The 26,280-nt window shown below is 41.0% G+C and overlaps 2 protein-coding genes across 14 annotated transcripts in view; one reads left to right on the top strand and one right to left on the bottom strand.

Annotated features, from left to right (window-relative positions):
- MFSD6 (major facilitator superfamily domain containing 6) overlaps positions 1-18,184 on the top strand; it is an 89,151-nt gene extending 70,967 nt beyond the window's left edge. For 3 of the 7 annotated variants that reach the window (XM_059877719.1, XM_059877718.1, XM_059877726.1), the window contains 4 exons: positions 11,402-11,563; positions 12,402-12,500; positions 13,879-14,159; positions 15,886-18,184. In XM_059877719.1, coding sequence (XP_059733702.1) covers positions 11,402-11,563; positions 12,402-12,500; positions 13,879-14,159; positions 15,886-16,263 — 920 coding nt within the window. In that variant the 3' untranslated portion in view covers positions 16,264-18,184. The remainder of the gene's footprint in view (positions 1-11,401; positions 11,564-12,401; positions 12,501-13,878; positions 14,160-15,885) is intronic. The other 4 variants (XM_024979649.2, XM_005202247.5, XM_005202246.5 and 1 more) reach the window with 2 other exon arrangements.
- The window catches only part of NEMP2 (nuclear envelope integral membrane protein 2), a 38,070-nt gene continuing 24,190 nt past the window's right edge, over positions 12,401-26,280 (bottom strand). Inside the window, exons 9-12 of one of the 7 annotated variants that reach the window (XM_015474563.3) lie at positions 25,604-26,190; positions 19,141-19,264; positions 17,654-17,788; positions 12,401-15,996 (exon numbers count right to left, since the gene is read on the bottom strand). In XM_015474563.3, coding sequence (XP_015330049.1) covers positions 26,049-26,190 — 142 coding nt within the window. In that variant the 3' untranslated portion in view covers positions 12,401-15,996; positions 17,654-17,788; positions 19,141-19,264; positions 25,604-26,048. Of the gene's footprint in view, positions 15,997-17,152; positions 26,191-26,280 lie in introns of those variants that run through there. The other 6 variants (XM_059877729.1, XM_024979690.2, XM_024979653.2 and 3 more) reach the window with 6 other exon arrangements.

Here is a 26,280-nt window from a genome sequence, read left to right as displayed (position 1 = left end):
CCAGGCAAGAGTACTGGAGTGGGGTGCCATTGCCTTAGGACTGGAAAAAAAAGAAAGAAAACAAACTCTTTATTATTGAAAGATTTTGTGTGTGTCCAAGCCTTCACATTTAAGAGAATAACTGCTAGAATTATATTTGATATAGAATTATAGCAAAAATACATTGTTACCATTTGGTAACATAAAGGGCTTCCCTGATGGCTTAGATGGTAAAGAATCCGCCTGCAACGTGGGAGACCTGGGTTTGATCCCTGGGTTGGGAAGATCCCCTGGAGGAGAGCATGGCAACCCACTCCACTGTTTTTGCCAGGAGAATCCCCATGGACAGAGGAGCTTGGCGGGCTAGTCTATGAGGTTGCAAAGAGTCAGACACACTGAGCATCATATAAATACGTAGACCCATCTGTGTCTCCTTGTAAATCCTGTAATTGATTGCTGAAACACAGACATAACAATCGAGTTGGCATCACCATTAAAATTAATTTAAAACCATCTCATGTGGTTTCAGGTCTTTGATGATTCATCTTTAAGAAATGACTTCCAAAATCTATGCTGGTTATTAATTAGAATTGATTTTGAATGAATTTCATTTTATTTATTGGAATAGTTTTGAGGTTTTTCCCTAAGTGCTAATGAAAAAACAGTCATATCTGAAAAGTTAGCGTTAGCAGCATCTTTAAAAATTTTTGTTTAAATAGATATATATATATATTATAATATTTAAATTGTATACTACTGTCAACATTTATAATCAAGATTCTATCCAGGCATTGTTCAATTTGGAGAAGGCTGGCATTATCTAAGGTACTGTAGTTGTTAAGCCCGATAAAGCAAATATTTCATTTGAATTCTGTTGAAATTAATTAAGTATGCCTCTAATCATCTAGCTCATCTTTCTAGTTAAAAAACAACCTACTTTAAATGATTACTGAAACATACATAAGAAAAATTATTGTGGTATTTCTCAAGGCATATAATCTAATGTACCCAGTGAAAATAATGTTTATTCTATTATGGTCAACCGCTGATGCTGAAGAAGCTAAAGTTGACCAGTTCTATAGAGACCTACTGTATAATCATAAAGGATTTCATTTAGGTCATACCTGAATGGTCTAGAGGTTTTTCCCTACTTTCTTCAATTTAACTCTTAATTTTGCAATAAGGAGTTCATGAACTGAGGCACAGTCAACTCCAGGCCTTGTTTTTGCTGACTGTCTAGAGCTTACGATTACAAAGTAGAAGTGACAAATAGACCCAAGGCTTTAGATCTGATAGGTTGCCTGAAGAACTATGGATAGAGGTTCGTGACATTGTACAGGAGGCAGTGATCAAGACCATCCCCAAGAAAAAGAAATTCAGAAAGGCAAAATGGTTGTCTGAGGAGGCCTTACAAATAGCTGAGAAAAGAAGAGAAGCTAAAGGCAAAGAAGAAAAGGAAAGATAAACCCATCTGAATGCAGAGTTCCAAAGAATAGCAAGGAGAGATAAGAAAGCCTTCCTCCGTGATCAGTGCAAAGAAATAGAGGAAAACAGTAGAATGAGAAAGACCTGAGATCTCTTCAAGAAAATTAGAGATACCAAGGGAACATTTCATGCAAAGATAGGCAGAGTAAAGGACAGAAATGGTATGGACCTTACAGAAGCAGAAGATATTAAGAGGTAGCAAGAATACACAGAACTGTACAAAAAAGATCTTCATGACCCAGATAACCACGATGGTGTGATCACTCACCTAGAGCCAGACACCCTGGAATGTGAAGTCAAGTGGGCCTTAGGAAGCATCACTACGAACAAAGCTAGTGGAGGTGATGGAATTCCAGTTGAGCTATTTCAAATCCTGAAAGATGATGCTGTGAAAGTGCTGCACTCAATATGCCAGCAAATTTGGAAAACTCTGCAGTGGCCACAGGACTGAAAAAGGTCAGTTTTCATTCCAATCTCAAAGAAAGACAATGCCATAGAACATTCAAACTACCATACAACTGCACTCATCTCACATGCTAGCAAAGTAATGCTCAAAATTCTCCAAGCCAGACTTCAATAGTACATGAACTGTGAACTTCCAGATGTTCAAGTTAGATTTAGAAAAGACAGAGGAACCAGAAATCAAATTGCCAACATTGAAAATGGATCATCAAAAAAACAAGAGAGTTCCATATAAACATCTATTTCTGCTTTATTGACTATGCCAAAGCCTTTGACTGTGTGGATCACAACATAATGTGGAAAATTCTTCAAGAGATGGGAATATAAGACTACCTTACCTGCCTCCTGAGAAACCTGTATGCAGGTCAAGAAGCAACTTAAAACTGGACATGGAACAACAGAACTGGACATGGAACTGGTTCCAAATTGGGAAAGGAGTACATCAAGGCTGTATATTATCACCCTGTTTATTTAGTTTATATGCAGAGTACATCATGCAAAATGCCAAGTTGGATGAAGCATAAGCTACAATCAAGATTGCTGGGAGAAATATCAATAACCTCAGATATGCAGATGACACCATCCTTATGGCAGAAAGTGAAGAAGAACTAAAGAACCTCTTGATGAAAGTGAAAGAGGAAAATGAAAAAGTTGGCTTAAAACTCAACATTCAAAGAAGAAGAGGATGACAGAGGATGAGATGGTTGGATGGCATCAGTGACTAGATGGACATGAGTTTGAGCAAACTATGGGAAATGGTGAAGAACAGCCGGGAGTGCTGCAGTCCATCCATGGGGTCGCACAGAATCAGACATGACTGAGCAACTGAACTGATGAAGACCTACAAAAACTAAGATCATGGCATCTGGTCCCATCACTTCATGGCAAACAGATGGGGAAACAATGGAAATAGTGACAGACTTTATTTTCTTGGGCTCCAAAATCACTGCAGAAGGTGACTGCAGCCATGAAATTAAAAGATGCTTGCTACTTAGAAGAAAAGCTGTGACCAACCTAGACAGCATAATTAAAAAGCAGAGACATTACTTTGCCAACAAAGGTCCGTCTAGTCAAACCTATGTTTTTTCCAGTAGTTATGTATGGATGTGAGAGTTGGACTATAAAGAATGCTGAGCACTGAAGAAATGATACTTGAACTGTGGTGTTGGAGAAGACTCCTGAGAGTCCCTTAGACTGCAAGGACATCCAACCAGTCCATCCTAAAGGAAATCGGTCCTGAATATTCATTGGAAGGACTGATGTTGAAGCTGAAACTCCAATACTTTGGCCACCTGATGTGAAGAACTGATTCATTGCAAAAGATCCTGATGGTGGGAAAGATTGAAGGCGGGAGGAGAAGGGGACGACAGAAGATGAGATGGTTGGATTGTGTCACCGACTTGATGGACATAAGTTTGAGCAAGCTCCAGGAGTTGGTGATGGACAGGGAAGCCTGCTGTGCTGTAGTCCATGGGGTCTCAAAGAGTCGGACATGACTGAGCTACAGAACTGATGAAGACCTACAACATCTTCTAGAACTGACACCCAAAAAAGAGGTCATTTTCATCATAGGGGACTGGAGTGTAAAAGTAGAAAGTCAAGAGTTACCAGGAATAACAAGCAGGTTTGGTGTTGGAGTACAAAATGAATCAGGGCAAAGGCTAACAGAGTTTTGTCAAAAGAACATGGTGGTCTTAGCAAACACCCTTTCCCAACAACCCAAGAGATGCCTCTGTACATGGACATCACCAGATGGTCAGTACCAAAATCAGATGGATTCTATTCTCTGCAGCTGAAGATGGAGAGCCTCTGTACTGTAGTCAGCAAAAACAAAACCTGAACCTGACCAGCTCAGATCATGAGCACCTTATTGCAGACTTCAGACTTAAATTGAGGAAAGTATGGAAAACCACTAGGCCATTCAGGTACGACCGAAATCAAATCCCTTATGATTATACAGTGGAAGTGCAAGTAGATTCAAGGGATTAGATCTGATATTCAGAGTGCCTGAAGAACTATGGATGGAGGTTCATAACATTGTACAGGAAGCAGTGACCAAAACCATCCCACAGAAAAAGAAACGCAAAAAAGCAAAGTGGTTATCTGAGGAGGCTTTACAAAAAGCTGACGAAAGAAGAGAAGGCAAAGGCAAAGGAGAAAGAGTAGTGTATCCAACTGAATACAGACTTCCAGAGAATAGCAAGGGGAGATAAGAAGGCCTTCTTAAATCAACAATGCAAAGAAATTGAGGAAAACAGTAGAATGGGAAGGACTAGCGATCTCTTCAGGAAATACCAAGGGAACATTTCATGCAAGAATGGGCATGATAAAGGACAGAAATGGTAAGGACCTAATAGAAGCATAAGAGATAAAGAAGAGGTGACAAGATACACAGAACTATATAGAAAAGGTCCTAATGACCCGGATAACCATGGTGATGAGGTCACTCACCTAGAGCCAGACATCCTGGAGTGTGAAGTCAAGTGGGCCTTAAGAAGTATTACTATGAACAATGCTAGTGGAGGTAACAGAATTCCAGCTGAGCTATCTAAAATCCTAAAAAGATGATGCCATTAAAGTGCTGCACTCAATATGCCAGTAAATGTGGAAAACTCAGTAGTGGCCACAGGACTGGAAATGGTCAGTTTTCATTCCAATCCCCAAGAAGGGCAATGCCAAAGAATGTTTCAACTACCATGCAGTTGCTCTCATTTCACCTGCTGCTGCTGCTGCTAAGTCGCTTCAGTCGTGTCCGACTCTGTGCGACCCCATAGATGGCAGCCCACCAGGCTCTGCTAGCAATGCTCAAAATCTTTCAAGCTAGGCTTCAGCAGTATGTGAGCCAAGAACTTCCAGATGTACAAGCTGGGTTTAGAAAAGGCAGAGGAACCAGAGATCAAATTGCCAATGTCCATTGGATAGTAAAAAAAGCAAGTGAATTCCAGAAAAAAATCTGCTTCATTGACTACGCTAAAGCTTTTGACTGTGTGGGTCACAACAAACTGTGGAAAATTCTTAGAGATGGGAATACCAGACCACCTTACATGTCTCCTGAGAAACCTGTATGTGGTCAAGAAGTAACATTTATTCATTGGTGCAATGTAATTGCAGTTTCGGACCGTGAACTTGAAATCGTTTTAACTAGGCTTAAAACATCTTTATTAATAAAAATAATAATGATTACAGTCAACACATTTTTGCCAATGAGAAATAAATCTGTTTATTCCTGTAGCATAAAAACCCTCTCTTCAGGATTCAGTTAACTCTTGGAAAGCATTTTCTGCTTCCTGCTGGTTGTGGAAGGCTTTTACCTGCAAAAAGTTGTCGAGATGCTTGAAGAAAGGGTAGTCAGTTGATGCAAGGTCAGGTGAATCTGGCTACTGAGGCAAAACTTCAGAGCCCAATTTGTTCAACTCGTGAACCGTTGATTATGCGGCATGCTGTCGGGCGTTGTCACGGGGAAGAACTGGGCCCCTTCTGTTGACCAATGCCAACTGCAGTCATTGCAGTTTTTACTGCATCTCATCAATTTGCTGAGCATACTTCTCAAAGGTAATGGTTTCACCAGGATTCAGAAAGCTGTAGTGGATCAGACTGGCAGCAGACCACCAGTGACCATGATCTTTTTGGTGCAAATCTGGGGCTTTGGGAAGTGCTTTGGAGCTTCTCGGTCAACCCTTGAGATGGCCATCACCAGCTGTCATATAAAATCCACTTTTTGTCACAATCTGATGGAGAAACGGCTTGCTATTTTGCAGACTTTGAGATGACACTTCAGAACGATTTTTTAAAATTTTTGGTCAGCTCATGAGGCAACCACTTATGGAGCTTTTTCACCTTTCCAATTTGCTTCAATACTAAATGACCACAGAATGGTCAACGTTGAGTTCTTTCACAACTTCGATGACGGTTCTTGGTTGTTGTCAGCTGCCTATGGCAGGCCATTGCACTCCTCATCTTTTGAGGCTTTTGTCTCCTTTGTAAAACTTGAACCGCCACGGCACTGTATATTCGTTAGTTTCTGAGCCAAATGCATTGGTGATGTGAGTGTCTCTGCTGTTTTATGACTCATTTTGAACTTGAATCAAGAAACTGATAAAATCTGCTTTTTGTCTAACATCATTTCCCTAAGTATAAACAGCAAATAATGTCATTAGCAAAAAAATGAAGCGAGAAACACCCATTAAAATGATGTATAACATAACCACATATATTTAAGAATGTATTCTAATATCAAATGGTAAAGTTCTACAGAGCAGAACTGCAGTTACTTTTGCACCAACCTAACAGAACCAGACATGGAACAACTCACTGGTTCAACACTGTGAAAGCGGTATGACAAGGCTATCTATTGTCACCCTGTTAATTTAACTTATATGAATTGTACAACATGTGAAATTCTGGGCTGGATGAATCACAAGCTGGAATCGATTGCTGGGAGAAATATCAAAAGCCTCAGATATGCAGATGATATCACTATAATGGCAGAAAGTGAAGAGAAACTAAAGAGCTTCATAATAAAGGTGAAAGAGGAGAGTGAAAAAGCTAGCCTATAATTGAATATTCAAAAACTAAGATCATGGTATCTGGTCCCATCACTTCATGGCAAATAGAAGGGGAAAAAGTGAAAGCAGTAAAGACTTTATTTTTTTTGGTCTCCAAAATCACTGCAGATGGTGACTGCAGCCATGAAATTAAAAGACGCTGCTCCTTGGAAGGAAAGCTATGACAAACCCAGACAGTGTATTAAAAAGCAGAGACATCACTTTGCCGACAAAGGTCCATATAGTCACAGCTTTGGTTTTTCCAGTAGTCATGTACAGATGCGAGTTGGACCATAAAGAAGGCTGAGCACCAAAGAACTGATCCTTTCAAATTGTGCTGGAGAAGACTCTTGAGAGTCTAGTCAAAGCTATGGTTTTTCCAGTGGTTGTGTATGGATGTGAGAGTTGGACTGTGAAGAAAGCTGAGCGCCGAAGAATTGTTGCTTTTGAACTGTGGTGTTGGAGAAGACTTGAGAGTCCCTCGGACAGCCAACCAGTCCATCCTAAAGGAGATCAGTCCTGGCTGTTCATTGGAAGGTCTGATGCTGAAGCTGAAACTCCAGTACTTTGGCCACTTGATGCAACGAGCTGACTCATTGGAAAATACCCTGATGCTGTGAAGGACTGAAGGCAAAAGGAGAAGGCGACAACAAAGGATGAAACGGTTAGACGGCATTATCGACTCAATGGACGTGAATATGAGCAAACTCTGGGAGATAGTGGAGGACAGAGGAGCTTGGTGTGCCGCAGTCCATGGGGTGTCAGAGGCCTACACAACTTAGCAACTGAATAGCAATGTATTTGATTACATGCTCAACACTGTGAATTTTACCTTAGGTGCTGAATATTTTTGCTTTCCTACAAATATTCTTGAGCTTTGTTCTGGAACATACCTAAACTTAGAAAGAGTATGACCCTCTTGAGTCTTGCTTTTAAACATTACTTAGATGGGACCAGAACGTTGTTTAAACTAGGGCTCTTTCGTAATACTAACACACGACCTTTTGTTTGTTTTTATCCTCAGTGTCTTTTAAAAACCTTATTTTGCATTAGAGTGTAGCTGATTAACAGCAATTGTGAGAGTTTCAGGCGGACAGCAAAGGTACTCAGCCACATACATACATGTACCCGTTCTCCCCGAACTCCCCTCCCATCCTCGCTGCCGTGGAACAGTAAGCAGAGCTCCCTGTGCTGTACAGAAGGTCCCTGTTGGTTGTCCTAAAACAAGACCCTTCTGAATCGAGCAGTCCCAGGAATCACGAGTTTTTCCAGTTTGGCTGGTAGAAACGGGTACTATTCCCGGCCCTGGATGGGCTCTGAGGAGTGTTTTTTGTATTGTCTTGGGCATTTCTTTACCTGGCTTTGGACGGTTTCTAACACATGCACCTGTTAAGCAGCACTCTGCTGGACACTTGAGGGAAGCCATCTGCGGGCCTCTGGAGTTCCTGTGGCGCGCTCTCTCTGGCTCTCTGACCGGGAGTCCCGGCTGCCCCGTCTTCCCAGACTGTGCCCCATCTCCTCAGTTTGCTGGCCCGCTCTGTGCCTTGCGGCTGTCGGACTCTGGCCCAGTGCACTGGGCCCCTCGCTGTTTCCCGTCTCTCAGAGATCACTGCCCTTATTGCTGACGTCCAGTGTCTTAGGAACTATTGTTTCATATATTTTGTCCAGTTTTTGGTTGTTTCAAGAAGGAAGTAAATCCAGTACCTGTTATTCCAGTTTGGCCAGAAGCAGATTGTCAGATTAAATCTTAAATGAATATTACTCTTTCAGTTTAATTTTCCAAAACATGGGTTAAAACTTTCTGATGATGTTATCTCCAAGCGAGATTAGTTTTCAGGAGCAAGCCCATATCTTAATGTAAGCAGTACCAGATGACTTCTTAATCCTTTGCGGCTGTTTATAAACCTGCTGTGATGGTATCTTCCTGTTCCATGTAAAGCTGTGTTCTAATAAAGACTTAAATTCATTTAGTGTGTAGATGCTGTACCTTAATGATCAATTTTTTCCCAACCTATTATCTTTATCCTCCTCTCCCTGCCAACCAATGGTGAAGATATAATGAAACTGGTGATGAGGCATTGTAAATAGTCCCTGCAGTCTTTTGGAAAACAAACTGAACTATATATTAAAAGGCAAAAAAGAAAAAAATGATTATATCCTTCGAGTCATTAACCCCACTTATAGAATTATAGCCAATGTAAATAAGATACATAAAAGCTATCTCTCTGAAAATGTTAATCATAGTGCTAATATACTGGAAAAATTGGAAATAATTTTTAAAAATCGTACTTGATTTACTTCATTATTTTCAGATGTACAGCAAAGTGGTTTTTTTAGATTATATTTCATTACAAGTTATTACAAGATACTGAATTTCCTGTTATACCGTAAATCCTTATTGCTTATCTGCTTTTTGTATAGTAGTTTTATCTGTTAATTCCATATTCCTAATTTGTACCCCCTTCCCTCCCTCTCCCCTATGATAACTATATGTTTGTTTTCTATGGCTGTGAGCCTGTTTCTGGTTTGTATATGGATTCATCTGTATTATTTTTTACATCCCACATATAAGTGATATCATATAGTAACTGTCTTTATCTGCCTAACTTCGTTATAACACTTCTAGGCGCATGCCTGTTGCTGTCAATGGGAATGTTTCATTTTTTTGGCTGAGTTATATCCCACTGTGCATCTGTGTGCCACATCTTTTGAGCCAGTCATGCACTGACGGGCATTTGGTTGCTTCTCTGTCTTGCTATTGTAAATGGTGCTGCTGTGAACATTAGGGTACACATATCTTTTCAAATTAGAATTTTTGCCTTTTCCAGATAATTATCCAGGAGTTGGATTACTGGGTCACATGCTAGCTCTATTTTAGCATTTTAAGGAACCTCCAAACCTCTTTTACCATAGTGGCTGCACAAGTTTACATTCCCCCCAAAGAGTAGGAGAGCTCTCTTTTCTCAACACCCTCTCCAGCATTTTCAGACTTTTTAAATGATGATCATTTTGAATAGTGTGAGGTGATACCTTTCTGTGGTTTTGACTTGCATTTCTCTAATGATGAGCAATGATGAGCATCTTTTCATGTGTATGTTGGCCATTTGTATGTCTTCTTTGGAAAAATGTCTGTTTAGGATTTCTGCCCATTCTTTGTTTTTACAATATTGAGTTTTATGAGCTGTTTGGAGATTCTGGATAGTAACTCCTCGTTGGCCACATCACTTGCAAGTATTTTCTTCCATTCCTTAGGTTGTCTTTTTATTTTGTTGATGATTTCTGTGCAAAATCTTTTTAAGTTTGATCAAGTCCCATTTATTATTGCTTTTATTTCTTTATTGCTTTGGGAGACTGATCTAAGAAAATATTTCTACAATTTATGTCAGAGAATGTTTTGCCTATGTTCTCCTCTAGGAATTTTATGGTGCCATGTCTCACATTTAGGTCTTCAAACCATTTTGAGTTTCTTTTGTATATGGTATGTGGGAGTGTCCTAATTTCATTGATTTACATGTAGCTGTTCATGTTTTCCAACACCACACGGTAAAGACGCTGCCTTTTCCCCACTGTATATTCTTACCTCCTTTGTTGTAGACTAATCGACTGTATGTGCATGGGTTTATTTCTGAGGTCTATTCTGTTCCATTGATCTATGTATCTGTTCTTAATGTCAAAATAGGTACCCAATAAAAGGTTTTAATATCCAAAATATATTTAAAAACGACTACAACAGCAAAGAAACCCAAACAACCCAATTTGAAAATGAGCAAAGACTTGCATAGATTTTCTCCAAGAAGATTTATAGATGGCTAATAAATGAAAAACATTCAGTATCAGTAGCTATTAGGGAATGCAAATCAAAACCACGGTGCGATACCACTTCATACCCATTGTGCTAAGTCGCTTCAGTTATGTCTGACAGTACGCAACCGTGTGCACTATAGCTTGCTAGGCTTCTCTGTCCATGGGGATTCCCCGGGCAAGAATACTGGAGTGGGTTGCCGTGCCCGCCTCCAGGGGCTTTTCCCGACCTAGGGATCGAACCTGCATCTCTTCATGTCTCCTGCATTGGTAGGCGGGTTCTTTACCACTAGTGCCACCTGGGAAGCCCTAATAACCATTAGTATCGTTATTATAAAGACACAGAAGATAACATCTGGTAAGATATGGAAAAACTGAAATTCTTGAGTGGGAATTTCTAGTGGGCATTTCTGGGAATGTGAAAGGGTGCAGCTACTGTGGAAAACAGACCCTCAAAGTGTTAAATATATTACCATGTAACCCAGTAATTCCACTTTAAGGTATATACCCCCAAAGAACTGACATGGGGACTCAGACACTTGCACTTCAGTGTTCACAGCAGCAGCATTCGCAACAGCCAAAAGGTGGAAACAACCCAAATATCCCTCAAGAGATCAATGGATAAACAGTGTTGCAAGGCTACATATCCATAAGCCATAAAAAGGAAGGAAATTCTGGCACATGTAACATGGACGAACTCTGAAGGCTTTATGCTAAGTGAAAGAAGCTAGACACCAAAGAACCAAGCCTGTATGAGCCCACTTGTATGAGGTACCCAAGCAGTCATACTCACATAGAGAATAAACGGTGGTTCTCAAGGCCTGGAGATGGTGTTGTTTAACAGGTGCAGAATTTCAGTTTGTGCTGAAAATAAATTCTGGAGATGGATGGCAGTGATGGGTGCACAAAACTGGAATTGTACTTAAAGCCGCCGAACCATACACTTAAAAATGGTTAAATGACGAATTTTGTTACGTGTATTTTACCACAAAAAGTATACATCTTTGTTAGATGTGTATATATGTGTGTATGTGTACACGTGTATGTACCTCATTAGTAACTCACATTCCAAAAAAGAGTAGCCTGAGGAGTGCTGATCAGCCATCCCGCCTGCTCCCCTCTCTCCCCAGGAGTGACACACGCGGCCATCTGGGCGGCCTGCATTTCTTATCTCAGTGCCGCGGTTCCCCCTGAGCTGAGGACGTCTGCTCAGGGCATCCTGCAAGGCCTGCATCTGGGTTTGGGGAGAGGCTGTGGTGCCATGATTGGAGGCGTGTTAGTCAACTTTTTTGGTAAGGATGGCTTGCTTTCTTTCCCTTTCTTCTTTGATGAAACCTTAAAAATTTTCAGCAACACCTCCATAAACGCTCAGGTTATTACTGAAGATCGCCAGAAGCTAGACTCTCGTTTTCATATTCTTTTTCTAGCTTTCACAGTAGTCAGAATTGCAGTGCAGTGTGCTTCAGTAGTTAAGAGGATTAGAGCAGACAGACAGTTAACCGCAGTGCAACCCAGGTACCTCAGAGGAGCCAAACAAAGGAACAAGCCCGCGTGATTTTGGTGTGAAGTGCCCTAAACCTGTTGATGAAAACGCTGGAGAAAAGAGAATCATCACTGTTTCTCCATCTGGCTTTGGTGACCTCCCTGCGCCTGTGGTAACAGTCTGTCTGCTCCATCAGCTCCCCCTTACCGGAAATACAGGGGCCGAGGTGGAGGTGGGATTATTCTGCTCCAGGATCTTGGACTACTCAGTCATCTATAGAAGGTGGGCTCAGAGATGTCTGAATTTATAGCACCTATTGAGCTTGGCTGTTTTAACTACAGATTAATAGGACTGTTTATAACAGGTAGATGGCCTTTATGAAGAAGAGAGCCCACTGCATTTGAAAAAGGCACTCAGAGACAGTCCCTTTATTTTATAAATGCAGTCTGATCAATGACAGATATGCAATACCAGCTCTTGGGTCTCTTGACAACTACCCAGACTTGTTTTTCCTTCGGTATGAAGCTAACGGCCACTTGCCATTCTCTGCTCTGCTGCCTTTGTCAGCTTTAGAACATCTACAGGCCTGGGTGAGGGCTACCCGCCTTTCCAGGAACTACTCTCTAGAGTGTCACTTGTTTTCACAGGGGCTGCTGCAACCTTCCGAGGAATTGGCATGGCCTGCCTGGTGATCCTCCTGCTCTTTGCCCTGATCCAGTGGCTGGCAGTACCAGATGAGGAAGAAGGTAGACATGTTCATTGATCCTTAATGGTTCTAAAGGCTGAAGCCAAGGGGAGTTCTGCACATACCCCTGAGAAACCCAGAGGTGGTAACAATGTGCCACAGACCTGCGTGGCTCTGAGCTCGTGTGCACCACGGCTGGAGAGATGCCACTTGCTGTGTTGAAAAGAATACTGGTTGTTTAAATAAAACGGGGTTTTCTTCCTTTTGTTTTGTCTTATGGTACAAGGTACTGGGGAAAGTATTGGTTTTAAATTTCTCTGGTATTCTAAAGAGATTTAAATTTTAAATACATAAAGGACTGTACAGTCATTTTACTATTAGGGACAGGAAGTGGTATTCATCTCTGTGCCTTAACTTCATCTGAAAAAAAAAAAAAGCCTAAACGTTAATTTGAAGTCTTCCCTTAATTAGGCATGAGAGTGAAAATGGTAGCTGCTTAGTCGTGTCCAACTCTTTGTGACCCCATGGGCTGTGGCCCACCAGGCTCCTTGGTCCATGGGATTCTCCAGGCAAGAGTCCTAGAGTGGGTTGCCATTCCCTTCTCCAGGGGATCTTCCCAACCCAGGGATTGAACCAAGGTCTCCTGCATTGCAGGCAGATTAGATATGGACTTCATTAAAATTACTATACACTAAGGTTATATCCAATATAATATGTGGATGAAAACAAGTTTTCAACTTATTTGGGCGGTGAACTTTTTAATTTGTTTTTGAATGAAGAAGGCCAACCATTAAAACAAATATTCTTTCTCAGCTCCTGAGTCCTGAAACAGGCTCATCTTCTATGGTGTCTTGTCCTTTGAGGAGCATTTGCCTCAAGTACTCAAAGTGCTTCTATTAAGAGAAAAACTAACTTGTTACAGAAACCCCAGAGACAAATTTTAATGCCAACAAGTTACTCAGTCAGAAAGACCAATGCTGACTTTTCTCAGTCTTGTTCTACCATAATCCTAACCACATCATATCTCTTACATAGCTTGGTCCATGTCTTCAGTAGAAGTCTGATAAAAGCATCTGTCATGTGATTTTCCCATTTTGATGCTTATCTTTACAATTTCAGTTACTTTAAGTGGGCTGAAGCTATAACCTATGCCCCACAAATATGATATACTGATACATTAACAATACGTTTCAAAAATATGTTCATGTCTGTTAGGCTCTGTAAGACCTGGAAGGCAGACATCACATTCATTTGCTCAGTAATCTCCACCAGGTAGAGAAGCCTCCCTTGCTGCACTGCAACTTGCTGACATTCCCAAGCACACTAGAATGGGCTTATCAAGGTTGTCTGTTTATTTTTTACTGTTTATATATACTTACATGCATCTGTTTAAATATGCAGAAAATTGACAAATGATTTAAACACGATTTTCTCTCCAGACAAGACGATGTTGGCAGAAAGGATTCCTGTTCCTTCTAGCCCTGTTCCCATAGCAACCATCGACTTGGTCCAACAACAGACAGAAGATGTTATGCCACGCACTGAGCCCAGACTTCCCCCCAAGAAAACCAAGCACCAGGAAGAACAGGAGGATGTGAACAAGCCAGCCTGGGGGGTCAGTTCCTCTCCCTGGGTGACCTTTGCCTACGCACTCTACCAGATCAAAGAGTTGATGCAGCTCACGAGGGACAGCCGTGCTTCTGAGATACAGCCTCTCCAGGTAAAGGTCCTCTGCCCCACCTTACACGGGCCTGGTTGTTCCAGATGTTCGTTCAGCGAAACTTCTGGGAGGTCTGACGGGGGAAATAAACATGCAGACAGGTAATTTCAGTACTTTCGTGACAAGTGTGTTACAGAGGTGTATACAAGGTCTCATAGGGAAAACTCTGCCTTACACAGTTCAGAAAGGCCTCCAGAGAAGACAGTACTTCTTGAAAGAAGTTCATTCTGATTTTCTATATTTCTTTAAAATGTCTGTGTTGATGGACACTAGTTACTGTGTGGATATATGGTTCTTGCCTTGGTGGATTATATATATATTAATCTCTAATTTAAAAATCCTAGTGGGGACTTTCTATATAGTAGTATGTCAATAAATATCTGATGAATTAGTTAGTACTCTGAGCCACTGTAGGCGTCTTATAGGATACCCGAGTGGAGTGTGGATTTGCTGGTGGGCTCACCTCAAAGATAAAAAGTGTGGTTTTTCTTATCCTTAGAGTTGTGGTCTCTCCTGAGTAGAGTCGAATCGCATGGATAAAACATTGTAGGTAATTGTCACTGAAGCTATATTAATACTTTTGGAAAATGATTAAGTGTGACTTCGTTTAGCCAAAGTAACGAGTTTAACGTCCCTGTGTTCTTTTAATCAAATCATTCTCTTTCATGGGATGAATCGTCAGTTTTATATCTAGAGCAGTTTCAGAGGACACAGGAGGAAAAAAAATAAAGGAGAAAGACTTAAAGAGTACTTTGATAATTTCTTTAATTTGAAATACATTAATTTATCACAATTTTGTAAACTAACATAGTATTTCTATAGCTTAAACCAAATCTGATTCTTTGCTGGTAACGTCTAGTCCATGTATGATCTTACTGGTCTATCAAGATAAACTCATGCAAATCCTCTGCTCACAAGTCAAGAGGGACGATAAGAGGGTGGAAGACCGTATGAAGGAGGTGAAGCAGGAGAAAAAAATAAGGTCTTCTGCCCAAACGGCAGTGTTTTCATACTTCGGACACTTATCCTCATTTTCACAGAAGCCTATGAGGCTTAAGTATCATGAAACATTTTTTTCTGGTATGTTAAGATTAATTAAAACTAGCTGGTATAACTTATAAAGAAGTCATCATACGATTTTTTCTTTCACATTTTAGAATCAATTACAGAAATAAAACTTTTTTTTTTTGGTGCTTAGCTATTTGAAGTGATGGGTATTAGTTTGGAGGGCAATCCATTAAACAAAAACAAAAACATATTTTTTGATTTTCAGAAACCAGGAATGTGGTATTTTACAGACATGGTGTAGGTGATGTTCTGGAGTGATAGGTGCTCCCTCAAACCAGCTGGTCACATAGGGGCTCATTTACTTTTTTTTTTTTACATTGATGTTCCACCTTATTTGTTTAGTTAAATACACATCAGGATTCTTCATTTCAGGACCTTTCTTTTCCTGGTCCCATCTCCAAGGCCGAGAACGCCTTCCTCACTCCCTGTTAGACAAGGTGCCTTCCAGCCTTGAATGCTCTGGCCTCAGCAAACGGCATGAGTTTCCATTCCATGCTGCTCACCCAGCGACTTGCCACAATGGCCAGTGGTGGCCCAGGAAGCATCTGCTGATGTAGACTGTTTTCCTCAGAGTAACAGGCATTTTGGTAGTAATGTATCCTTTATCCACAAGGTACATCTGCTTACAGTGTTTATGTTTTTCATGCGGCTTTGGCAGTTGCACGTAGGAAAGGAGATGAAAGGTAAGCCGTTCCACCCTTATTCCTCAATTACTTGTTTCCTGAAGTCGCTGCTTCAGGATGCTCTCCCCATGCTGCCTCTGTCTTACCTGAAAGCATATAAAAAGTTTGCTAGCACTGACCATGGGGCATATCCTATCTTTACCTTCCAGGGGACCAGTGAGAATCAGAAAACTTCTGCAGCTGGTGGAGCCCAGCCTGGACCATGTGAGGCTCCCCCTGACCCACCTAGAAGCCAGCCATCCCCTCCAGCAGCCGCATCTCAGACGCAGAGCAGCCCTGCTCACCCCAGTGTGGACCCGCGCGCAGAAGACAGTGAGGACCACCAGGCTCCGCCTGCCGCTGGGGGACACTGAGGCGTCCCGCTCACCTCACACCCTGCATGGAGCTGGGCTCCTCTGCCAGGACGGAGGGAGAGGCGCCTGAACCCAGGACACGCCTCACTTGAGGAGCATAGCGCCACATACGCTTCTAAACACCTGAACTCATCACCATGGAGACACTCACACACACAGGAGCTGCAGTACATATTGGCAGAAGCAGGCCACCTCCCCCAGCCCCACCGGAGTCACGGGGGAAAACGGAGTCAGTGAGGGCTTTCGGTTCTGGGTTTGTAGGTTAAGGACCACAGGACTTCTCTGCCAGGGCAGTAAGAGTTGGAGCCAGCAGTTACACTGAATGGGTGGAGGGGAAGAAAGTGTTTCAAGGTGAATGCTGATGTAAGTTCCCTCTTCTGATTATTTATTCTGATTATTTGGTTCTTAATGCAAACGGGGAAGAAACAGAATACATCTATAATTTTGTTTCTTTTAAAAAGAACCATTTAAAAATTATAAGACTTATTTTAAAAGTAACCAGATAAAAGTTGGTAGCATCTATGTTTTTGTTTAATACGAAAGAAAAAAAAAAAAAGGAAAAAGTTTCGTTAGAAACTCGGGATATCTCTAGGAAATATATTTTTATATGTGTATGGTATATAATGAAAATAGTCAATTCTTGGAGCAGCAAAAGCTGTTACTGACCACTGCAAGCTAAGCTGAGCTTTAAAATGCCTTCTGTTTTAAATGGGCTTTAAGACCAGAGGAAGGAATATTTGAAATAAACCAACCAACTCAGTATGCTGTGGCTTGATAGACAAAGGTTTACTAAATATATTGATACTGTAAATAGCCTCTATCACTATTTACAGCTTTCTAGTGATTTGGGCTCTAATTAGCTGATGGAATAAAACAAACACAAAATCAATGAATTCCTAAGGGTTTCTTTTAATTAAGCAGTACTACTTACAAATAACAGTATAAGATTTAAGTGCCTGGGGAGGGATACAATTTTTTAAAATTACATAATGGCTCAGTTTTTGTTTTGTTTTTGGTGAGGGGAAAAGGTGGTGACAGGAAGCCAGGAACGGGAAAGACAGAAATAAGAAGTTAAGTACACTTTCCAATGACCTAAGACACAAATATCAGTACATTCTTTCCCATGAAGACACAGTCAGACACTGGACAGTTCAGGTATGAGCACACTACTGGGATACTGCAGCTACAGTCAGGACAGTGGCCAGGTGACTCCTGCGTAGAGCATGCTGCTAAAAATGAACGCTGAGGTTACAGGAAGCCTTGGGGGAGGGCTGTGGACAAGGGAACACGGCTTCAGCTGAAGGAAGGTCAGTTACACAGTGTCTACGATACTGTGGATGAGCACAGAGGAGAGGAAAGAAAAGAACAGAGTTAAAAATGAAAAACTCACCTTCCTCTCTGACCCCAACTAGGCAGGACCAACTGTAAAGTAAGGGCTTCCTCACGACACCGCACTTCTGCCCACAACAGCATCTGGGAGAAGGCACTCTACACTTGGATATCTAGCTTTACCACAGCACACAGCCTAAAAATAAAATAATGGGAAGGAACAGAATTAAGCAAATAGTTATTTTTGCACTTGACTGAAATGTACTGTACTGTAAATTATCATAACTCATTTTAAGTGACCTTTAAAAATCAGATGTATTTATTATGCTTATGTAATTATAGAAATAGAGAGACGGGTGACAGGCTGAACCTCACCTATGAATATACAGTATGTGGATTTGTGAAACTGACTGTAGGAAGTCAAAAAACTTCTACTGTGTCTTGTGTTTACAGTTCTGATTTATTCCTCTGAAAAGCCTGCTGTTTTGGAAATGCACAGTTGACATGTTCAAATAAACCTAACCATTTTTAAATATTTCCTAAATGATAATGATGTGACCAAACAAATAAAAGTCCCTTGCTCTGTAATGAATGAGATCAAATTCTACAGACCTTTATTATGAGACATTTACTCTGAGAGCTGATTCAACAATGCAGTAATTTCCAACCTTTCAGAACAGACACCTTCATGGGTTTGTAGACTTTGTGACTTCTGTCCTTAAAGTGCCATTAAAAAATAGAGTGCAAATTAAATTTTGATTTGATAATTTTATAATCCCTTTTGAGAACCCCTGGAAATACCTAGGGAAGTCACAAAGCCCAGGCTGGCAATCAGTGCCTTAATGACCTGTTTCATATTTTTCCCTTAATTGTAGAAAAAGTAAATCAGGCAAAGCGCTGAGCGCATGTGGTATCTGAAGAGGTTAGTTGCGAATTAGTAAACTATTGCTCAGAGCCTTCAGTAGATAACAGATGACCCTAACACACATACCTCCACCTACCAAAAAAACCTCATGAAAAGTATAAGGAATTCACAGGAAGATCACAGCCTTACTGGCTTATTCATCTTGTCATGGGCCACAGGAAGCAGAATGCTGTTGAAGTGCTTCCCTCTGATGGCAGTTCCTCCAAAACTGCCAGGGTGGAGGCTGCCATGGCGCTGGGACCATTATTTAAGCAGTATTCCTTGCAGTGGATCTGGAGTTAGGCAGCGATTCTGGGAGGTTAGTTACTCACAGGAAGCCACACCCGTTGTTACCGGGTGCTTGCAGTGTGCTGATGACCTTGTTCTTCTGCCTTACAACCACCCGCTGTGATACGTATCACTGTCCCCACGTTAAGTATGAGGATTCTGCAGCTAACTCAGCTTATGTTATGGGGCCCAGGTCACAAAGCCAGGATTCAAAACTCAAACCCACCTAATGTCCACCCAGGACTTTCCCTGACCCCAGGAGGCGGGGAGGCCTTCCCTGCTTCTGTTGTGGTAAAATGAGCCTGAAGAAAAGCCCTGGTCATTCTGAATCCCCCCCTCACGTGCCTGGTACTCACAGGGCACGGTTGTAGCTCCATTTAGGATCCCTAGATATTCCAGATACGTGGAAGTCCAGCACCTTCAAACTCCAGCTGTTAGTCGTGAGTGCCACCCTGGGGGTAACTTGGAAGGTTTGGCAACCTGCAGAGAAAACTTGGAGGTCAGCGGGGATTCTGAAGACCAATGCCATGGAGTCAGGAAGGGCCAGCTGACACATCCACTGCTCCATGTCCTGAGGCGACAGCCTTGTAGAAGAGCGCCCTCTAGTGTGGCAGCCATAAGCCACAAGCAGTTCTTAAGTGGTTGCCATGTGGCTAGTACATCCGAGGAATTCAATTTCTCTTGCTGTTTAAACCGCCACATGTGGCTCCTGGCTATTATGCTGGACATGCAGAAACAGAGGAAGAAACCACCTTTGGCAGATCTCTGGGTCTTAGTTTTCTCATCTTCACTGTGAAAGGCTGGACCCTAAAATTAACATTATTTTGTGAAGAGGCATTACGTTACACCACCTCATGTGGTTTTAAGGACAAAATGACAAGGTTATCAGCACACAACAAGCGCCCAGTAACAATGGGTGTGGCTTCCTGTGAGTGACTAACCTAGAATCACTGCCTAACTCCACATCGACTCTTAGGTTGTGACAGAGCTGAATGTAGGGAAGCAAAAGATGGTTTTCTCTTCAGAAATTCTTCTGTTCCTGGGTGCGAGAAATGGAGAAAGCTACTTCTGAAGCCCCAGAGCAGTCCTGTGAACCCCTGGCTCAAGAATCCCAAATCACCAGGCAGACTGGAGAAAGGCTGGTGTCTGGACAGACAGAGAATAAAGGGGGAAGGGGAAGTGGGCTCTCAAATCACAAAGCGACTTACCTTACGCAAGGACAAACTGTGATTTAAAGTAAGACTTTAAACCAGTAAGCCAGAAACTTGGTGATGTCCAGAGGGGGAAGATATGAGCCAGACCAGGTGAGTACCTTATTCTCACTCAGCTCCCATCTCCTTCAGGTGTGAATGCAGGACCACTTACCCCACTGTGGCTCCAGGGAGGTCCCCACTTTCTGACGGCAACCCAAGGACCTCTAGAGTGCTGGCCATGGAGCCCCACCGTGTGGATGTGCGTCTCGCTGCTGCCAGTGGGGACTTACACCTGGAAGTAACCTGTGTGGCATCAGGGACCTCCTCTGTAAAGTCAAGGTCATCAAGCATCGGCCTTACTTCTGATGTCTAAATGACATGCCTTACACACAGTACGCACTCCATAATACTGCCAGCATTCTTGTGTGGCAGACAGACACAAATGCTGTCTCATTTCTCCAATCAAGTTCCAGCTCTGAGTATTTTGTGACATTTGAATCCACTGCACGCTGGATTATGCATGCATAATCTATAGTACCACAGATTAGTATTATCTATCTATAGTACTATAGATATAGTACTCTAGTACTATGTTACATGCTTACCTATACCCAGTAAGCTGTCTAATAAGGCATTCCATTATTAGTTCCATTGGAACTTATTCTAATAAGTTCCAACATGAACTGTAAACATTAAGTGATCAGAGATATTAAAGGATAAAATTAATCAAAACATAAGTTGAAGAGGATGGGGGGATAAATGACAAGTAATGTTATATGCCAACAAACTGGGCAACCTAGAAGAAACAAATTTCTAGAAACATACAGCCTGCCAAGACTGAGTCAAGAAAAAACAAGCAATTTGAACAGATCGATCACTAGAAAAGATAGAATCTGAAATAATAAAACTCCCTGCAAACCAAACTCCAGGACCAGATGGCTTCATTGGGGAATTCTACCAAACATATAAAGGGGAATTTATACCTATCCTTCTCAAAAAAGATTTCAAAAAAATCAAAGACAAAGGAACACTCTCAAATTCATTCTGTAAGGCCACCATTACCCTGATACCAAAACCAGACAAAGACAACACAAAAAAAGAACTACAGGCCAATATCACTGATGAACATAGATGCAAAAATCCTCAACAAAATTTTAGCAAACAGAATTCAGCAACACATCAAAAAGCTAATACACCATGATCAAGTTGGGATTATTCCAGCAATGCAAGGATTCTTCAATAAACACAAATCAATCATTGTGATACACCATATTAACAAACTGATAGATTAAAACCATATGATAACCTCAACAGATGCAGGAAAAACCTTTGACAAAATTCAGTACCCATTTATGATTAAAACTCTTCAAAAAATGGGCACAGAAGGAACTTACCTCAACAGAATAAAGGCCATATATAAGCCTACAGCAAACATGAGTCTCAATGGTGAAAAACTGAAAGCATTCCCCCTAAGATCAGGAGTGTCCACTTTCACCACTGTTATTCAACATAGTTCTGGAAGTCCTAGCTATAGCAATCAGAGAAGAAAAATAAATAAAAGGAATCCAGATCAGAAAAGAAGTAAAACTCTCACTGTTTGCAGATGGCACAATACTGCACATAGAAAACCCTAAAAATAGTATCAGAAAATTACTAATCAGTGAATTTAGCAAAGTTGCAGCATACAAAATCAATACATAGAAATCACTTGCATTCTACATACTAACAATGAAAAATCAGAAAGAGCAATTAAGGAATCAACCCCATTTACCACTGCAACAAAAAGAAGTATCTGGGAATAAACTTACCTAAGGAGACAAAAGAACTGTACACAGAAAATTATAAGACACTGATGAAAGAAATCATAGACAACATAAACAGATGAAGAGCTATTCCATGTTCCTAGGTAGGAAGAATCAATATTGTGAAAATGACTACACTACCAAATGCAATCTACAGATTCAATGTGATCCCTATCAAATTACCAATGACATTTTTCACAGACCTAGAACAAAAAATTTCACAATTCATATGGAAACAAAAGACCCCAAATAGCCAAAGCAGCCTTGAGAAAGAAGAATGGAGCTGGAGGAATCAACCTTCCTGACTTCAGATTATATTACAAAGCTACAGTATGGGACTGGCATAAAAACAGAAATATAGACCAATAGAACAAGGTAGAAAACCCAGAAATGAACCCATGCACCTATGGGTACCTTATTTTTGACAAAGGAGGCAAGAATATATACAGTGGGGGCAAAGACAGCCTCTTCAATAAATGGTGCTGGGAAAACTGGACAGCTACATGTAAAAGAATGAAATTAGAACACTTCCTAACACCATACACAAAGATAAACTCAAAATGGATTAAAGACCTAAATGTAAGACCAGAAACTATAAAACTCTTAGAGGAAAACACAGGCAGAATGCTCGATGACATAAATCAAAGCAAGATCCTCATTACTTCCTAGAGTAATGGAAATAAAAACAAAAGTAAACAAGTTGGGCCTGATTAAACTTAAAAGCGTTTGCACAGCAAAGGAAACTATAAGCAAGGTGAAAAGAAAATCCTCAGAATGGGAGAAAACAATAGCAAATGAAACAACTGACAAAGGATTAATTTCCAAAATATACAAGCAGCTCGTACAACTCAATACCAGAAAAACAAAACAACCCAATCAAAACGTGGGGAAAATATTTAAATAGACGTTTCTTCAAAGAAGACATACAGATGGCTAGCAAACACATGAAAAGATGCTCAACATCGCTCATTACTAGAGAAATGCAAATCAAAACTACAATGAGATATCACCTCACACCAGTCAGAATGGCCATCGCCCAAAAGTCCACAAACAATAAATGCTGGAGAGGATGTGGAGAAAAGGGAACACTCTTGCACTGTTGAATGTAAATTGGTACAAGCCACTATGGAAGATGGTATGGAGATTCCTTAAAAAACAAGAATAAAACCACCCATATGACCTAGCAATCCCACTCCTAAGCATATACCCTGAGGAAATAAAAATTGAAAAAGACACAGGTATCCCATTGTTCACTCCAGCTCTATTTACAATAGCTAGAACATGGAAGCGACCTAGATGCCCACTGACAGATAAATGGATACAGAAGTTGTGGTACATATACACAATGGAACATTACTCAGCCATAAAAAGGAATGCATTTGAGTCTGTTCTAATGACGTGGATGAACCTAGAACCTATTATACAGAGTGAGGTAAGCCAGGAAGAGCTAGATAAACATCGTATTCTGACGCATATATATGGAATCTAGAAAAATGGTACCGAAGAATGGGCAGCAATGGAGAAACAGACACAGAGAATACTTACGGACATGGGGAGAGGGGAGGAGAGGGTGAGATGTATGGAGAGAGTAACATGGAAACTTACATTACCATATGTCAAATAGATAGCCAACGGGAATGTGCTGTATGGCTCAGGAAACTCAAACAGGGGCTCTGTACCAACCTAGAGGGGAGGCATGGGGCGGCAGATGGGAGGGAGGTTCAAAAGGGAGGGGATATATGTATACCTATGGCTGATTCATGTTGAGGTTTGACAGAAAACAACAAAATTCCGTAAAGCAATTATCCTTCAATTAAAAAATAAATAAGTTAAAAAAAAATATTATACTAAATGAAAAATGCCAGAAACCAAAGGCTACAAATTGTATGAGGCTATTGACTGAAGCTGCAGAGCAGCATGCATGCACTGATATGAAATGTTCAGAATATGCACATACAGAGAGGTGGAGAGGAGACTGCTAGGTGCTGTGGCTCCGGGAAAGAAGACTGGGGCCAAGCAGTGAGTGACTGCTGACGGGCACAGTGGTTTTTTTCAGAGTGACAGAAATGTTCTAAAATTGATTATGGCAATGGTTGTACAACTCTGAATATATTAAGAATCATGAACTGTACACTCTAAATAGATGTGTATATAAATTATATCTCAATAAGTTATTTAAAATATTTTTAATATTTAATATTACATATTAAAAATATGTAAAAGAGGAAATAAAAAAAATACAGAAAGCATCTGGCTCTTAGGGTCAGCTAAAAATACCTGTCTTACTGCAGGAGTCTTCAAAATTCTACATCCATTATGTTATTTTTGCACAGGATCCTTCTTTCAGTTGGACCAAAAAAAAAGTGATTTAAACATTGTACTTCTCTAAACTCTGGAGTAATAATCACATACAAAAAAATATAAGATCCTTTGTCTTTTCTTGATGCCATTCTGGGGGTCTTAACTCTTTCACATGTTTAGATATCAACTATTCCAAACCTCTTAAAATCTAGAATTTCTTAAATTTCTTGATTAAAAAAAAAAAAGTCATGAATTCAAATACTGTCCTAAATGTCAGATGGACACTCTCTTGTAATTCAGCCCTAAGTATTACAGGCAAACTAAACAACTAGTTCACAAAGCAATTTTTGTGATATATGTTGTAAAACCTTTAAAGAATAATATAGAATGATACGATTATTTAAACATGGCCACCTACACTACCTCTCACCCACATATGCTGGTGTCCAACAGTCCAATTTGCTAGCAATGGTGAGCTTTTACGAGGCAGCCTGTGGAAGCAGGAACACAACGAAGGTTCCCTTGTGCTCCCCAGCTACACGCCCACGGTGGCATGAGGCACAGAGCCCGTGCCAACCACCTGAGGAGGGCAGAACCCCTTTACTCAATGCAGACGAGAGACGGGAGATGTCTTGTCCTTTATGCTGCTACTCAAGGCCCCCCCCCATAGCAGAAGAGTCCATGTTTGATTCTTAAAAAGAATCAATTCAACAACATCTTAACCCCTGGGTTGCTGTGCCACATTCAGATCTTTCCTCACACCTAGGTTTTGGCCTCTTTTCCTCAGGGTCAAAGCTCACCATCAGTCTCTCACTTCATTCCAGAATTAACATCATGGATCAAGAAAAAGAAAGATCTGTTCTCTATAAGGAAGAACACAAATCTGTTTTGTAGGAAATTGTTATATATAATTACGCAATTTTAAAAAACAGGCCAGTAAACTTGAGGTTAAATTTCAACATACAAAGAAATACAAAAAGTAGTTCAACAATTTCAACGCACACACAAAGATCTAGAAAAGTAATTCTAACTTCTAATCTTAAATATATGTCTATAAAAGTCTTGTCAAAACTTTAAAATATAACCTTAGGAAATGTTTCTCTTTACTGAAGGTATCAGTTACTTGGGTATTATTAAAAAGTAAAAAAATACGTCACCAATACTGTAAGACCCAAGGCTGTGGAGAGATGGCCCCTCAGCTTGCTTCTAAAAGTCTCTTCTACCTGAATCATAGGAAGCAGTAGGGCTGGAGTTCTAGTCCCAGGGCTGCCTCTAAAAATCTCTGTGGTCTTGGATAAGTTATTTAACTTTTCCAAGTCTCCATTCCTTCACCATCAGCATTTTCTAAACATTCTGTCCAAGGAATATTAATCTCATAAAGAAGGGTTCTGTTTTCAAATTAAGTCAGAGACTGCTACACACCATTTCCCCTCTTCAGGAGGTTCACGCAACACGCATTAGCATTACTGAAGGCTCCGAGAAGTCCTGCAGCATCCATCCTGGTTGACCTCAGGATCGCTTACCTGCTAACACTGCAGCATCCTGTGGACTACACTTTGGAAAACACTGGTCCAGCATATCCCAGGTCTCTTCCAGCCCTGACACTGATAACAGGCAGGAAGAGCAGTGCACTACTTTGTTGCAGGTTCTGAGGTTTAAGAGAGGCTTTAATGACCTGGAGTTGACAAGGAACTTATTCACATTGACTAGACCTTTGAAGATCAACACGATTCCCTTGTTCCTAACGAGAGTCTTCATTCAAGGAAAGTGATAATGATCGTCACACAATCTCAGTGGCCGCCTACAGGACAACACACAGAACTGACCAAGAAGGATCAGTTATCTTCAATGAAGTTTAGCTTTCCTTTCCGGTATGGTTTGATGTTTCTCTGTGGCGAGCGCTTTGGCCACTGTTCCTTGGACAGTTCTGCCCGCCCGCCCATGCCCACTTCCTTGTCCAGGATGAAGTCACTGTGCAGGCAGACTGTCAGGAGTCCTCAGGTGAAAGAGCTGCTCTTCCAAGAAGGCACCCCCAAGGCCATACTGTTCTTCATGGAGCCTCACTTCTTCAGGCGACAAGTGGCTTCCTCCCAGAACGAAGTCTGCAAACCTAGTATTTGTTTTAAAAATAAAGTTAATGTTATCACAGAAAGCTTTATTTGGAAGATAACATGTTCCCTGGCTACTTATCCCCCTTAAT

The sequence above is a fragment of the Bos taurus genome, chromosome 2 (assembly GCF_002263795.3).
Source record: "Bos taurus isolate L1 Dominette 01449 registration number 42190680 breed Hereford chromosome 2, ARS-UCD2.0, whole genome shotgun sequence".
NCBI classification, from domain to species: Eukaryota; Metazoa; Chordata; class Mammalia; order Artiodactyla; family Bovidae; genus Bos; species Bos taurus.
Note: the sequence above shows the minus strand (reverse complement) of the source record. Positions and strands in the feature narration are given on the sequence as shown.